A 17,630-nucleotide genomic window follows, 5' to 3' on the forward strand; every position below is an offset into this window, starting at 1 on the left:
ACATATATACTGTCTATACATATTCCTGGAGATCACTGATGGCACTTCTAAGAGGGGGCTATACAATATTAGATAGGGTGAAACCAAAACGTTTTGGTTCTTTGGTCCAACTGATGCCAGGCATAGACTTAAAGGGGTATTCCCCTCAGATAAAATACATGTTGAATGACCAGTCTCCCCCCCCCCCAAACAAACAACTCATTGTATATATGTCATTACCTTTTTACGTCTTCTTCCCCCAGTTCTGAGCCTGCCGCAGACACAGAAAACTAGGTGTGAGCTGCTCTCCCCTTCTCCTCCTCCACCTCCCTTCCCTCCCAAGCTGCTGTATATGCACTGTGTGTAATGTGGGAGTATTTATCTAAGGCAGGGGTAGGGAACCTCGGCTCTCCAGCTGTTGCAAAACTGCAACTCCCATCATGGCATCTAGGCATGATGGGAGTTGTAGTTTTGCAACAGCTGGAGAGCCAAGGTTAATTACCCCTGCTCTAAGGTCAAGTTACTGGTGACCTTACTGTGATTAAGCCTCCCGGCCTCACAGAGTGCAAAACAGTGCAGAAACAGGCAGCCAGGGACGGCAACTCTCACACACAAAGTTTTCTGTGTCTACAGCAGAAAGCAGCAGGCTCAGAACTGGTGGAAAGAAACAGAAAAGGTAATGACATGTATAGAATGACTTGTTAGGATCCAGGAGGACGGGATGATTCATCATATATTTTACCTGAGTAGAAGCCTCCCTGGTCCATCTAGTCCACCCTATTAGTATTTCCCTTCTTATTATCTTAGGATAGATATATGTATATACCAGGCAGGTTTACATTCTGTTATTGTAGAGTTACCTGCTGGAAGTTTGTTCCAAGTATCTACTACTCTTTCAGTAAAATGCTCAGTTCTATGGAACAGAATTTCAAAGTGCTAGCATATAATTCCACTCAGTATCCTGTCAATTCTTAAAGATGAAATGGCCTCCTCATCAGACATTATAATGGAGTTAATAGGGCTTGGACTCCAGGCAGATTTTAAAGCAAATGTACCATCAGTACATTCCCTTTAAGTTTAGTACATGGATAGAATAGCCCCGGTCTTTTCATGTACAAAACTTAAAGCGAATGTACTGATGGTACAATGACATCAAAGTGCTGTTCTCCTTGTCCACAGGGTACTGATGGCAGCCTATGAGGCTCCAGGGACCTGACAGGTTCTCTTTAAATACCAAACAAGGCCTTGTCCTTAATAGGGTCATCCAGGTTTAGAAAGAGCTACTTCCTTGCAAAAACAGCGCCACCCCTGCCCTTAGGTTGTGTGTGGTATTGCAATTCAGCTATATTAGCCTTAAAGGAACTAAGCTGCAAAACCTCATTAAAACTGAGCATATGAGTAGCGCTGTTTCTGGAGGAGATCAGCCATGTTTTTTTAAGCCTGGATAACCCCTTTAATAGGTCAATTAATCATAAAAATCTTATGATTTGGAAGGCATTACGTTAAAGTAAAGGTGGAGAATCTGGAGGCTACAGATGAATTCTAATGACAAGTGAAAATTAGCTTAAAGCATAATAGTTATAAATACAGTAAGCCGCGGCATTAACCGAGGCTGATGATAGTAATACATTCATTCATCTCTTATCCAGTATAATCTAATCACTCCGTAATAAAGAGCTATGCTTACTGCTCTCCACATCTTACCGCTCTCCATAGTGCAAATAGGTGGAATGTTTCAGAAGAATCCCAATGACTTTCTTACACTGACATCTAGTGGCCAGATGTGGTATAACAAAGTAACTGCTGCATGTGTACACTATATACTCTATCAGCATGAGTTTGGCCAAATAAGAAAACAAAGAAATAACAAAAAAATACTATCAAAGCATCAATGAGCACAAATATTAATATTTATATGGCAAAACAGAGTGAAGGTTAATAAGATAGCAGCACGGCCGGAAATACAGCGTAACAGAAACATGCAGAACACAATATCTGCTCATGGGTCGTCCCTCTGCGGGTTACTGGTATTGTAATACTACATTACAGCACGCTCAATCTATGGCTCTCTGAGATTAGGATGACTGGCTAAAGTCCACAGCTGTCAGCAAGCGGCCTCATTCGGGGTCCCCAGGTCCTGGTCGGTTCCATTGCTAGCTTGCACAGGCAGCATAACTGCAAAGATAGAGCACATGTGTCATGGGAGGTCACGCATAGAGAATGCAGGTATATTCCTGTGCTGGGTAAGACTTCTGGATAAGTAACATCATCTAGAGAGGCCCCATATATGTGTGGATGTGCATACATCTGCAGCAATAAGCAAACAGGTAGCTAGACGTGGACGGAAAGCACAAATGTGTCAAAAACGGACAAAAAGTGCTTAATACACATAGAACGGGACATCACATTTTTAAATGTTGTTGAAGTCACATATTTCAAAGTCATATGGGGAGGGTAAAGCTGCTAGGTGGTCAGTTCTGCTGCCCCGCAACACCAGGGATTAAAGGGTTACTCCGACAAAAATATTTTTCTTTTAAATCAACTGGTTTCGTAAAATTATATATAGATTCGTAATTTACTTCTATTTAAAAAGCTCCAGTACTTAGCAGATGCTGTATGTCCTGAAGGAAGTGGTGTATTCTTTAACTTTAACACAGTGCTCTCTGCTGCCACCTCTGTCCATTTCCAGAGCAGGAGCAGGTCCCCATAGAAAACCTCTCCTGCTCTGGACAGTTCCTGACATGGACAGAGGTGGCAGCAGAGAGCACTGTGTCAGACTGGGAAAAAACACCACTTCCTGCAGGACGTACAGCAGCTGATAAGTATGGGAAGACTGGATATTTTTAAATCTAAGTAAATCTGTATAATTTTCTGAAGCCAGTTAATTTTTAAAATACCCCTTTAAATTAATATACTGTACACAAAGATGTCCTCATCTTTGAAAGGTAACCTGAATCCCAAGAAATACTGATGGATCCCACTGACTTGCTATGGGTCAGCCAGGTTGCCTTTTTTTTTTTTTTACAGCAAGAACAGTTCTGCACAATATCCTATTATTGCAACCAAAAAGCAACAGAAACCCAATGTACCAGCACCATGTGTCACTGTGCAGCTAAAAAGCCTAAAATAGCCTAAAAGCTATAAGAAATGCCTCTAAATAAATGTTTTATAGTCTTAAAGGGGTAGTGCCGCGCTAAAAAATTATTCACAGAATAACACACATTACAAAGTTATACAACTTTGTAATGTATGTTCTGTCTGTGAATGGCCCCCTTCCCGTGTCCCACCACCCCCACCCGTGTACCCGGAAGTGTGGTGCGCTATACTCACCTATCACGTGCCGACACCCGTCTCCGATCTTCATTTGGTGACGTCTTCTTCGGCCGGCCGGCAAACAGCTCCATCTGTTCCGAATGCCGGCCGCCCTCTGCAGCGTCATCCAAAGCTCAGCCGCGATTGGCTGAGCATAACTGTGCTCAGCCAATCGCGACTGAGCAGCTGATGACGCGGCCACGTCATCAGCCGCGATTGAGCACAGTTGTGACGCGGCGGAGGGGGGACGGGCGGCAGGGATTCGGCCGTCTGTCCGAAGATGACGTTTGGCACAAAATGGCGGACGGCCCTCGACACGGATCAGGTAATGTATAATGCACCACACACTTCCGGGTACACGGGCGCGGGTGGGGGGACACGGGAAGGGGGCGATTCACAGACATACATTACAAAGTTGTATAACTTTGTAATGTGTGTTATTCTGTAAATAATTTTTTAGCGCCGCACTACCCCTTTAATAAATGTGTTTATAGGCTTTACCTTTTCAATGCTTTGTTTTTTTGTTATTATAACTAATAGTTGCTCGATTACAGTGCCCAAGCATGCAGCACCCAGACAGCCTGAAATTGTTGAGCTGTGATTAGTTGCTATGGGCAAATCTGAGCGTTTCCTTAAAGGGGTACTTCAGAGATTATTTTACAAAACTGGTGTCAGAAATTTATATAAATTTGTAATTTACTTCTATTTAAAAGTCTTGTCTTCCAGTACTTAACAGCTGCTGTATGTCCTGCAGGAAGTGGTGTATTCTCTCCAGTCTGACACAGTGCTCTCTGCTGCCACCTCTGTCCATGTCAAGAGCTGTCCAGAGCAGGAGAGGTTTTCTATGGGGATTTGTTGCTGCTCTGGACAGGTCCTGACATGGACAGAGGTGGCAGCAGAGAGCACTGTGTCAGACTAGAAATAATACACCACTTCCTGCAGGACATACAGCAGCTGATAAGTACTGGATGACTAGAGATTTTTAAATAGAAGTACAGTGGTACCTTGGTTTAAGAGTAACTTGAAATGAGAGTGTTTTGCAAGAAGAGCTCCCAATTTTTAAAAATTTTGACTTGGTGTAAGAGCTCCCTGTACTGGGTGGGAGGGGGAGTGGGGGAGGGGCATGGTCTGTATAGCGGGGTCTACAGCCCTGTACTCTGACCCAGGAAGTCTCCCTCACCTTCCAAATCATAGCAGATCCACTTCAGGCTGGGGCTTACATCAGAGGACAGGACTGTGGAGGTAATCTCTCCATAGCTGTAACCCCTCTCTCCCCGGACAGAGAGCGCTGCATGTATGTGCCCACATCTGCCCTGCTCATTCCTTCATACTCCCTGCAGTCTCTGTCCGCCCTTGTGTTTCCCATCCTCTCCATTACTGTACAGTAACTTATAATATCACAGATTCTGCTGTTTCTGAATGTTTGTTTCATCTGTTACATGTTATTCAGAATAAATCATTATTTTTGGGGTTTGGAACCAATTGTCTGTATATCAATTATTTCCTATGGGAAAATTTGCTTTGGTTAAAGAATGATTCGGATTACAAGCGCGGTCCTGGAATGGAATATGCTCGTAATCAAAGGCACCACTGTAATTTACAAATCTAAATAACTTTCTGAAACCAGTTGATAAATATAGGCCGATGTGGTCTTGAGACTATATTACCAGGACTACACGAGATACCACAATAAATGTCATACCAAGGCATATGGACAGCTGTGAGTAGTATCTGGGATGTACAAGTAATTATAATTTAGATATTAATAACATATTTATGTACATTTTTGTACTCAAAAAATATTTATCCAGGAAAACCCCTTGAAGGTTTAATATTATTCTAGGAATCTGACATTAGAAATGAGTCCATATAAAACAGAATGGAAAAGTATAAAAACTAGTATCTCACTCGAGAGTTGCTAAAAGCAGGGGGAGATTTATGGCGCTGTCTTATAGCAACAGTCTCTTTGTTGCCCATAGCAGCCAATCACAGCGCAGCTTTCATATCTCATATTGTGCTTGTAAAATGAAAGCTGAGCTGTGATTGGTTGCTATGACTGTAATTTAGAGATATTTAACAATTTAGAAAAGAGATTTGAAATATTCCAATAAAAACAGTAACCCCAAATCAATCTATTGGCCAATAACCAAAGCCCTCTAAACTATCCCCTTCAACTACCGTCTCTAGACTCACTCAGCGTGTGTGTGTGTATACATACTAATATAAATATATATATATATATATATATATATATATATATATATATATATATATATATATATATATATATATATTATATGTGACATTACAGGTCATGTGACATACCACTCGGGTATAAAAAAAAAAAAAAAAAAAAAAAGAGGCTTATAATTTCTGAATCACCAAAACCTATATTGCAGTATTACCTATATGGTAATTATACAGTAGTTAAAGGGAAACCATCAGCGGGTAAGGCAAATCTAATAGGTCCCTATTGTGCGTGGGGCGCTGAGGAGGAGGGTATGTCTCTTACCTTTTCATCACAGCTGTTTCCGTGCTGTTAGCAGTGTAAGGGTGGGTTCACACTACGGAATTCTCGCGGATAAACTCCGCAGAATTCCGCCAGCTGTATGCGCTCACGGACGCGCGCCTTTCCGCCGGCTCCATAGACACCATTCTATTGGCCGGCTGATTCCGCATTCTGCCGAAAGAACTGACATGTCAATTCTTTCGGCAGAATGCGGAATCAGACGGCCCATAGAATGGTGTTTATGGAGGCGGCAGAAAGGCGCGCGTCCGTGAGCACGTACAGCCGACGGAACTTATCCGCGCGAATTTCTCAGTGTGAACCCACCCTAAGGGTATGTGCACACTGCGTAAATAGGACGGAAAGTCCGTTGCGTAATTCGACGCCCGCACCCGCTTGCGGACAGTGACGGGAGTGTCTCCGCCCGTGCCATAAACTTCATTCTATGCACAGGCAGATTCCTTGCTCCGCCCAAAGAATGAACTCGATCATTCATTGGGTGGAGGAAGGAATCTGCCCGTGCATAGAATGAAGTCTATGGCACGGGCGGAGACGCGCTCGCCCGCCGCTATCTGCGAGCGGGTGCGAGCATCGGATTACGCAACGGACTTTCCGTCCTATTTACTCAGTATGCACATACCCTAATCCTGTGTCCGCTAAGGCAGTTTGGAGCACTGGGAATAGGGCTATCACCCTCAGAGCACCAATCCAGCCGCCACTAGCCGGCCTGCTCCACAGATAATCAGAAAGGGGCAGATCGGTAGCCCCGCCCCCAGTGCTCCAAGCAGTCTTACAGGACGCAGGATTACACTACTAACCGCACGGGAACAGCGCCAAGGATGAAGGTAAGAGACGTACAGCAGGTTAGAGTCATCTGATTTACCCCGGGACATACACGTACGGGATACCCCTAGGAGAATAATATTTATAATTATTCAGAAATATAACCCCAAATATAAGCCCTACCTACTTAGCACCATATATAATTTCTTATCATGTAACCTAAGAGGGCTTCAGCCTAGTGGCACTGGGACCTGGTGGCGGCTGCGACCTCTTTACTCTTTATCCTTACTCCCTGAACTTACAGCCATTCAGATTCCTACAAGAAAAACTGAATGAAGTAATATCCAAATTATATCTGGACAGAAAAGAAGAGCCCCCCTCTTTCCTACCAGTTGTAATGTTAGGGCCTGTACCTAAAGTAGTAATGGTTGAGTAGATGTTTTCCCCCTTTTTCTTACCTTTGTTTCACGTTGCTTGCATCAGTATCTAATTTGCCACTTTGCAGGAGATCTTGGGCGGTGAGCGTCTTTTTCCCCCTTAACAGCAGAAGGATCAGATCAGATAAGAGGAGCCAGGGAAGTAGGTCCTATACAGGAGGCCTGGGTGACCACGACGTCTAAGCCACCAGGGGTCTACACAGCATGCTTGTCCGAAATGTGACCCTCAGGCTGAGAACCATACGTCCTCTAACATACACTCACAATTATTAGAAAGGAACTCATCAAGTACCAGATGGAATCAGGTCTTTGCTCATAATGATTTTCATGAATATTAAACCATAAAGTGAGACCAGGTTTAGAAAAGCCCTGAAGAGTCCCGGGGCAGAAATCATGCTGAAACCGTGACACAACCAATCCAGATTTCTATGCAGTATTTAATGTTGGACGGCAGAACAAAAACACAGCGCAAAATATAGGGTGGGACTATAGTCATTCAAAGATGGCCGTCAGCCATTAGGACCGTCCACTGGACTCTATGGGGGAGATTTATCAAACATGGTGTAAAGCATGTATGTATGTACAGTATGAATGTGTGTGTGTGTGTGTGTATATATATATATATATATATATATATATATATATATATATAAACACACATACATCTACACATACATACAGTGGTACCTTGGTTTAAGAGTAACTTGGTTTAAGAGCTCACAGTTTTTAAAAATTGTGACTTGTTGTAAGAGCATTGCTTTGGTGTAAGACCTCCCTGTACTGGGTGGGAGGGGGAGTGGGGGAGGGGCATGGTCTGTATAGCGGGGTGTACAGCCCTCTACTCTGACCCAGGAAGTCTCCCTCACCTTCCAAATCATAGCAGATCCACTTCAGGCTGGGGCTTGCATCAGAGGACAGGACTGTGGAGGTAATCTCTTCATAGCTGTAACCCCTTCTGCCCGGACAGAGAGTGCTGCATGTATGTGCCCACATCTGTCCTGCTCATTCCTTCCTGCTCCCTGCAGTCTCTGTCAGCCCTTGTGTTTCCCATCCTCTCCATTACTGTACAGTAACTTATAATATCACAGATTCAGCTGTTTCTGAATGTTTGTTTTATCTATTTTACATGTTATTCAGAATAAAAAATCATTATATTTGGGGTATGGAACCACTTGTCTGCATTTCTATGATTTCTTATGGGAAAATTTGCTTTGGTTTAAGAGTGGATTTGGATTACAATTATGATGCCTGCAGAGTGAACTAAAGGCCGTATTACACGTAGCGATTATTGTTCAAAAATTCGCGCTAACTATCGTACACTAGCAATAACTAGCGAGTTTGTAGCGAACGATTCTGAGGTTATTACATTCCCTGATTACTGTTATGAACAATCGTTTTTACGTGGTTATATGGTCGGTAATCGTTCCTCAGGACAGCCCATACAACATGTTATATCGGCGAACGACTTATTACACAAACAAATATGCGAGCGATCAGCGAACTACCAACGATAATTTTTCAACATGTTGAAAGACAAAAATGAACAATTTTTCATTTGCCGTTTGATCGTCGGGTGTTATCACGCGGACAGATGATCGTTCATTTCTATCGTTTAAGCAAATTTTTTTAATGATAATCGTTCAGTGTAATAGGGCCGTTAGTCTATGGAGAGTGACTCCTTCAATGAGTCGGATTGGGCAGCAGTCTGGATAGTGAAGCTCCCTACCGTGCACTTCTCCCTGCTATATCTAGTCATGAGTAGGTGTCTCAGCATCAGACCACTCTAAACTCTCTGCTAAAGTTTGAGTTTTTAAGGACAGTATTGCTTTAAAGATTTCTAATGACCCTTCTGATGTTTCTGTAACTTTTCTAGTACATTTTATATAGTTTATACAATTTTTTATAGTTTTATATTATAGCCCCCCGATTCAGTATATTTGATAATCCAGCCTCATTGCCCTGGGCTTTGTATGTTCTTAGGTTTTGATTGTGGCCACAATAGATAGCAATAACCGGAGTAACCCACAGGGCCCTGTCCGGAGCATTGTGCCCTGCATGAAATATTAGAAACAATAACAAAAAGTGCAATCTCAAAATTGGAGAAAGTAACTGTGTGACGCCAGCTTGGAGCGTCCGCTCGGGCCTGCTTGTTTACGCGGCTAATTGTAGACTTATCGGAGCTTTACACAGTGTTTACTTCCATCTATTTGAATAAAGATTTGGGTAATGAAATAATTGTAAGAAAACCAAACACAATAATATAACTCTGGCGCTGGATTATTATAGTTCCGTGTATTAAGAAAGAAGGCTGTATACTTTACCAGAGACAAAACACGACCACGACAGACATGGCAGAAGGCCGTCTCTACTGGGATTACCAAACCATGCACCATGTTTATACCACCTAAATCCTGTTCCCAGAATGTCTGCAGATCTGTCTCCACCGACTAAAGGAGAACACCGATCCAAAGAAGAACAGGAAGCATGCAATAATGGAATCATATATACTATAATGACCTGGCGCACAGTTTCCACATAGCTACCTATGAACTGCTGTATGGAGGAAAAATCAGGATAATGCCCAATGACGTTCCTGACAGCAGTTGACACTAGAGTTCATTTAAATGGATACTTAAAGGGGAGCCTAAGTAATGGCCGATGCTTAAGATATCCCTGCTAACACTCAGCAGCCTCCTCGAAATGCTGAATTACAAAAATGCTGAGAGTTGTTCCCCCAACCGATCGGATATTAATGGCTTGTTCCCAGTGTCCATCCCGACACACAAGAAAAGTCCCTTGTGCCAGTGGTGATCTGCCTTTGGGCCCTTTAAAGGGAATGTGTTATCAGAAAATGGCTTATTGTTTATATAATGTTTTTTAAGATTTTTTTAAAGATTTTTTGGTGACTTTTTTCAAATTTTTCTATCTATATAATAAAATAATCCTGATATCTTGCAGTTCTCTTTCTCACCACTGGGCCTAAAACTAAGCTGAGACTTTCTGTGTCTGTGGTGATAAGAAGAGGCTTGTGTAAAGTGACCTGTACAGCATTGCAGCATCATGTGACACCAGTAGAGGAGACAATATCAGCTCCCTGTGGAATGACCACCTCACCAGGTCACAGAGCGCGCTCAGTAATGTTTCACATTCATCTCAAGAGTCTGTCTATTGTCATCTATGTCCATGAGTCTTGCTGTAAAGCATGTCACTAAATGCTGTTAGGAACAGCCCAGGCAATATGACCGCCCCCCATAATAAGGTACAAAAAGTGAAATAAAACAAATTACAGTCAGAAATTAGAAACAGATTAGAATAAAAGAACACGTTTTTGTATCTGTCTCTAATCAGTAAAAGACAATCTAGGTGACACATTCCCTGATTATTGGCAGGCAGGACGCTCAATGCTGCAGCGATCAGTCCACAAAGTCTCTTGTTGTTTAGCTGATCACATGTTTTACATCTTCCGATGTCAATGGGAAAGCGAAGGCGACTAGGATGGCGTTAATAGGCTGCATGATCCTGCAGAATTGATGGGGCCTTGGTTATAACTTTATGACCTTAGCAAGTAAAGTTTAGTTATACAGTCAGAGAAGCACTTCGTAACAGTAACACTAGGTAACACCTGAATCACCATATAATAAAAAGTTATACACTTTAAGGGACAGAATTTAGTAAGACATGGGAGCAAAAAACAATATACATATACAGACACAAGTAATATATTAATATACAATACAATATATTCCTTCATAGCAGAAAACATAAAACAAGTATGGATAAACAGAAGCGCACACATAGAGCAGGTAATGTATGTAGCCAGTATAGACAGGAGTGTGACTATGACCTATGCTTAGTATAACAAGCTCCCGAGCATGTGCTAGAAATATATCACCATCTCATTATGCTATCCATAATGATGTACTCACCCCGTGTATTGTATAGGACTGTACAGCACGCTGATACGAGTATCATAAAGCAAATAACAAGTAAAAAGCATACAAGCCACAGATTGTACATGGAGGTCATTGCACATATGCTAATATAGAATATTAGTTCTATATTCCCTCTGCCAAGGCTGAAACCTGCTTAGCGCCATCTAAATCCCAATGACTAGCATGTCTACCTTCTATATTACAGCACAGTATAGAGTATATAGAGTACACTCATTGACAATATAATAATGCACCCAGATAGAAAATGTCAGATTGCTATAAAACTCAGCACTCCATTACATCTATGTAAATGGTTACAGGTCTGGTTAGATGCTGGGTCTTGCCACAAGAGGGCGTAAAAGGGCTTCCCCCACTGTGCCATAAGGCGGCTCTCGGAGGCTACTTTTGGGTGGTGAACCTCTTGGTGAGAAGTTGGAAAGCAATTCACCAATTATTGGAGGTTTATGGTATAAAAGAAAATTAAAATTAAGGTTACTTTAATTCTTAACACTTTAGAACAGTGGTAGGGAACCTTCGGCCCTCCAGCTGTAGAAAAACTACAACTCCTACAACTTCAACAGCTGGAGGGCTGAAGGTTCCCCATTCCTGCTTTAGAATACGGCAAGGAACGTAATCAACAAATGTCTGCCCTTAAAGTGAACCATTTTGGCAAAACTATATTATAGTATGGCTAAACTATATGTATTTGTAGGCATAATGAATGCATAATCAAAGGGGTGTCAGTCAAGCTATTGTTATGGCATGTGCCATGTACTAGGACACTCACTTATTCAGAGAACCCCAATATCTTTCACTGACTTTAATGTAGAGTCACCAAGTTACAGGCACCTCCAATCTGGTTGGAGGTCATAGTAATGAACATAAGTAGTAGAACAGTAGTATAACATAATAAATAATTAATAGTAAATCATTGTCAGCCTGACCTGCTCCCTCGCATGTCTTCCAGCTCCCGGTGGAGATGGGCGCTCCTTTCCTCTTCTTCTTGCAACCTCCTTTTCACAGCACGCAGCTCCTGCTGCGCTTCACATTTTATGTCATTGGCCACCACCACTGCTGTCTGCAGGTCGGCCTGGAAGCGCTTCCATTCTTCTGAATCCTCCTGCAAGTGTATAAGCTAGAGATGAACACCTTCATGCTAAGCAATACTGATATTCCAACACAAGAGGGCAGCGTAACAAGTGAGCTTATGAACAAACCTTCAAAGTGATTAGTTTACCAACACTTATTTAAAAATTCTGTAGTTTCAAGTATATCTTTCTTTCCAGCTGTTGCAAAACTACAACTCTCACCATGACCTGACAGCCGTAGGCACAGAATTGTAGTTTTGTAGGCCGCTGCCCTATACAATGGTATATTGCATTGTTATAAAGTCTTGTACTTAAATTCACTCTGCAGACATATAAATATTTATAAAGAATCCACAAATTCTGCAGAATTACTCGCAAACATGTAAAAACAACAAAGATCGTTCAATAACAATGAGACAATTAGGGTTCCTAGCCCACTAAAGTTTACATTCGTCAATTTCCACAAAGTTTTTATATCTAACACATCTTTTACCTTCATCTGTTTGGTGAGGAGCTTCAGTTGTCTTTCCAGATCTTGTTTTTGTTCCTCCAGTTTATCCACTTTATCTGAAAGACAAAAACAGGAGTCAAATCCAGTGTTACTACTAATCACAAAGAAAATGGTGCAATTTCACACACACAACACTGGGTGGTGCTGTTTCACCGCTTAATACTGATGGCAATGTATCCTGAAAAGTAAATAAATGTAAAGTAAATGTGACCCTGAGGACAATCACTTTCTACATGTATAGATACTAAACAACATCTGAGTTTATACTCACTTATAAAATTACTAATAGAACTGAAATCAATAAAAATAGATAAATAATAATAAATAATTTTATCTTCCCCGGCATCTGAATGGTCATGAGAAAATGCATTAATGCTCATGGTCATAGAGTAACGTCACAATATATTTCACAGCCGCCACCTCACTGCTTTTCAAAAGTAAGAGTCCTAATACAAGGGTTAAAGGTTAAACAGGCCAATGAGCCCAGGGATTAGCCGGTGAACAAGCTAAATCACCAGCTAATCGGGTTATTCCAGAGTGTTTAGATATCCTCATTCACCGGCCGCACATCTCTGTGTAATAGCAAAATGTGCCGCTGATAAATGACAGAAGTATCATGAATGATTTTGTGATTGTTTGTGCAACCCTGCATGTAAAAGTATGGAAAAGGCTCCTTAAAGGGGTTAAGCAGCGTTAGAAAAACATGGCAACTTTCTTCCAGAGACAGCACCACTCTTGTCCCCAGTGCAAGTGCGGTTTGCAATTAAAGGGGTTATCCAGTGCTACAAAAACATGGCTACTTTCTTCCAGAGACAGCACCACTCTTGTCTCCAGGTCAGGTGCGGTTTGCAATTAAGCTGTGCTGTTCTCCTCACTTATCTGTATGTTATTCAGATGTTTTATAACTGCATTGTTTACATTCATTCCTTGTTGTATTCATTACATGTATTCTTGTTGTGCTGCCATCTGCTGGCCAAGAGTTTAGACTCCCCTCCATTTTTGCATTTTTTGGTTCGTCCCTTAGTGGGTGTGTCTTATAGCCCAGTCTCCACGTCACTTCCTGTAGCAGGCATTCTTCATCCTGCTTCTGACTGGAGAAGTAGTGCTTGCTTGGGCTTATCAGAGTCATAATCTTCTGACCAGAAATTACAAGTGTCAGCAAGGTATCTTCTAGGAAAGCAGCAACAGCACAATATAACTACTATACTGCATCTGTGACTAAGCTGTATGTGACGTTATTAAACTACGTTCTGCTCAATTTCCTACTCTACCTGACGCTTATTCTGGTTCCTGTCTGCCTCATATGCTGGAATACAAGGTAGGAAATCTCCAGTCAGGCCCACTAGTCAGATAAACCTTCACTCGCCGCATGTGGGGACAGAACAGTCAGAAGATTCACTTAAAAAGCCCAAAATCACAGCTAGAAATTGCCTGTAACCCAGACCAGTCAGAGGTCTCCATAGCAACAAGCACATGGTCAGCTAATCTGAGACAGCACGTCTGGACAGGCCTCAGGACAAGCACAGTGTGTGTCTGCTGTATTCTACACCTGCATAGAAGTCTTCCACAAAGCACCCCAAGCTGTTTCTCATATCTTACATGAACCTTTCATCACTCAGTAGAAGAACAGTTTTGTGTGTGAAGCTCCCTCTGACCATACCCCTCCAAAGAGACTTGCTGCATACTACCTCCCGTTGGTCTGGCCACCCAGACTTGAAAACCCCACAAATCACTCAAATAACGCTGGGAATCATATCGGGGTGTCCTAAAGAAGCTGTGCTGCGATTTTCAGACCCCAATTCCAAAGTTAATTTTCTTAAAGAGACAGTACACTTTAAATCAAAATGGCCGAAAAGCATCCCGAGCAACTCCCCAGTGATAAAACACAGCATGGACAAGCTGATAGTGATGATTTGGAACAGCAGGAAGCAGGACTCACACTTCCAACAGACCAAGTTGTCCGACCAAGACGCTCTCTCAAACCGACACTAAAAGTAATTGAAAATTATCATACTGCTAAAAATGAGCTCCGTGATGACCTGGAAGAGAGATGGAAACGAGTTACCTCCCTCATGGCAAGTTTTCAATCCTTCAAGGGTGACGCCGAGAGTCTACAAGATGCTGTCGCACGGCTGAATACAGAGCATGAAAGATATAAGAGACTGTTTGCAAAGTATATCACCTTCTTAAAAGCCTCTAATATCGATGAAGCCTTAACAGAGCTGATCAAGGCAGAATCATCAGAAATAGAAAGAGACGCCATGGTGCAGAATGCTAAAGATAAAGCGGAGCTCCGTATCTCTCATCTACAAGAGACTAGATCGCACAGATCAAATTCATCTAAACGTTCATCACGGTCATACAGATCCTCGTGCTCAAGAAGCTCAGTCCTGAGCGACCGGATACTAGTGGCCCGCATAGATGCAGAGCAATCCAAAATAAGGCGTGCCTTCAGAGAAAAGGAAGTAATGGCCGAAGCTAAGGCTAAAGAAGCAGAGGCTCAGATAAAGATCCTTCAAACAGAGATGGAAGAGGAAATTGCATTGGCCAAAGTAAAGGTACTTGAGCAAGCAATGAGCCAAAGTCTCGATCCAGTTTGCTTGCCACAAGAAACAGACAATCCTGTCGATCGCGCCAATAACTATGTGCTGAATCAGTTACCTGCAGCCCCCCCTATTTCTAGCACCATTCAAGCTGACAACACTGAAATCTCCAAGTCAGCTCTACCTGCAGCTACGGTGCCACCTATAGCACCCGCACAAACTGATGATCATCACCCAGATGTGCCTTCTCAAGGACAACTATCACAGGAAGATGGTTACCGAGTGTTTTCTGGCGTAGTCGCACAGCACAAGCAGCGGTCATCAGAACTTATAGAGGCTAAACCACAGCTCAACCCTGCAGCAACATCATTCTACCCTGGAACATCTCACCCTTTCACGCCAACCAACCCATACGCCCAAGGGGTACAACGAGTTGACACGGCAACAAGAAGTGAGAAAACAGATATATCTGAGTTCGCAAGGTACATGGTTAGCAGGGAGCTGATCAACACCAGTCTCTCCAAATTTGACGACCGCGCAGAGAGCTACAGAGCCTGGAAAGCAACCTTCAAAGCTGCCATCGCCAACCTCAACCTTACCGCAGAGCAGGAGCTTGATCTCATGGTCAAATGGCTGGGCCCTGGCTCTACAAATCGCATCAAGAGCTTAAGGACTGTCTATGTGGGACAAGCTGAAGCAGGTCTTGCCGCTGCCTGGCAGAGACTTGAACGTACCTTTGGCAGTGCCGAAGCAATAGAGAAAGCCCTATTCAAGAGACTGCAGAATATCCAAAAGATTAATCTGAAGGAAGTCCACAAGCTTCAGGACTTGAGTGATCTGCTCATGGAACTGGAACTTGCTAAAAGAGATCCTCGTCTATCTGGACTATGCTATCTGGATACCGCCCATGGGGTAAACCCAATCGTCACAAAGCTGCCATATAGTTTGCAGGAGAAGTGGGCAATATCAGTCTCAAGATATAAGAGAGCACATGATGTCACCTTTCCACCATTCATCCACTTCTGCAGGTTCATCGATGAACAGGCCCAGATGAGGAATGACCCCAGTCTTGACTTCCTGGAGCTCAACACTCCAGCTGCATCATCATCAAGGTATGAAGGTGTCACACAGAAACACAGAGACTTTAAGAACTGTGCGAGTGTTAGAAAGACTAACCTGCCACCACCTGCAGCATCCACGGGTAAACACCAAACTAACTCATCAAGAGACAAGTCCTTTAATCGTGAATGTCCCATTCATAAAAAACCTCACTCACTAAACAAATGCAGAGGCTTCAGGTCCAAACCCATACAGGAACGCAAGAAAATCCTCACTGAGCTAGGAGTATGTTTCAGATGCTGCGCCTCATTGGAGCATATGGCTAAGGACTGTAAATCTGCCATTAAGTGTGAGGAGTGTCACAGCGACAGACATGTCACGGTTATGCACCTAACCCCACCCACCAGCGATTCATCGGCTGCAATTACCAGTATTCCCACTACAAGCCATGGCGGGGAGCCTCAGAATCGTGCTAACTCTACCACTGATGTTTCCTGTTCATGCTCGGAGGTATGTGGGGAGAGCCAAAGGGACAAATGTTGTGCCAGAATATGTCTGATCAAGGTTTACCCAGAAGGACAACCAAAAAAGGCTCTAAAAATGTATGCAATCATTGATGACCAGAGCAACCGGTCCCTAGCCGGACCTAAATTCTTTGAAGCCTTTGGGATCGAGGGACCCACAAAACCCTATACCTTAAACACCTGCTCAGGCAGCATAGAGACTTGTGGCAGAAGAGCACAGGGATTCATCGCTTCTCCCATCAATGGAGACACAGAGATACCCTTACCTACACTGATTGAATGTGACCAAATACCTGATCACAGGGATGAGATTCCTACCCCAGAAGCTGCATTTCACCAACCACACCTAAGGCACCTGACCAGTGTTATCCCACCCTTGGATATGGACGCTGAAATTCTACTCCTGCTTGGCAGAGACAATCTAAGGGTACACAAAGTGCGTCAGCAGTGTAACGGTCCTGACTATGCCCCATACGCCCAGAGACTGGACTTGGGATGGGTAATCATTGGGAATGTATGCTTGGATCAATCAGGAATTGACTCCTTTAAGACTTACGTGCACAGGGACGGACGCACATCTTGCATCAAGCCGTGCCCTCATCACTATAAAGTCAAAGAGAAACCTCCAGACCTCATACAGCTGCCTGACGTCATTCCCTCCCCCTATGCTGACAACTTGGGGAGATCAGTGTTCCTCACAACGAAGGATGACGATAAAGTAGCCTTGTCAGTAGAGGACAGAGACTTTGTCAAGATAATGGACAGTGAATTCTCTAAGGAGGAAACCAATCACTGGGTTTCTCCACTACCGTTCAGAGCATCCAGGGTAAGACTCCCAAACAACCGGGAACAAGCTTTGCAAAGATTTAACTCTCTTCAGCGTTCCCTAAACAGCAAGCCTGAAATGAGAGAACACGTTGTCACGTTTATGGAAAGAATATTCCGGAACAACCATG

At 43.0% G+C, this 17,630-nt stretch overlaps 1 protein-coding gene across 1 annotated transcript in view; it reads right to left on the minus strand.

Moving 5' to 3' along the window:
* Positions 1-17,630, minus strand: part of SPECC1 (sperm antigen with calponin homology and coiled-coil domains 1) — a 242,055-nt gene that overhangs the window by 84,216 nt on the left and 140,209 nt on the right. The window contains exons 6-7 of the mRNA XM_069946097.1: positions 12,531-12,604; positions 11,894-12,069 (exon numbers count right to left, since the gene is read on the minus strand). Of these exons, the coding sequence (XP_069802198.1) occupies positions 11,894-12,069; positions 12,531-12,604 (250 nt within the window). The remainder of the gene's footprint in view (positions 1-11,893; positions 12,070-12,530; positions 12,605-17,630) is intronic.

This window comes from Dendropsophus ebraccatus, chromosome 11 (assembly GCF_027789765.1).
Source record: "Dendropsophus ebraccatus isolate aDenEbr1 chromosome 11, aDenEbr1.pat, whole genome shotgun sequence".
NCBI classification, from domain to species: Eukaryota; Metazoa; Chordata; class Amphibia; order Anura; family Hylidae; genus Dendropsophus; species Dendropsophus ebraccatus.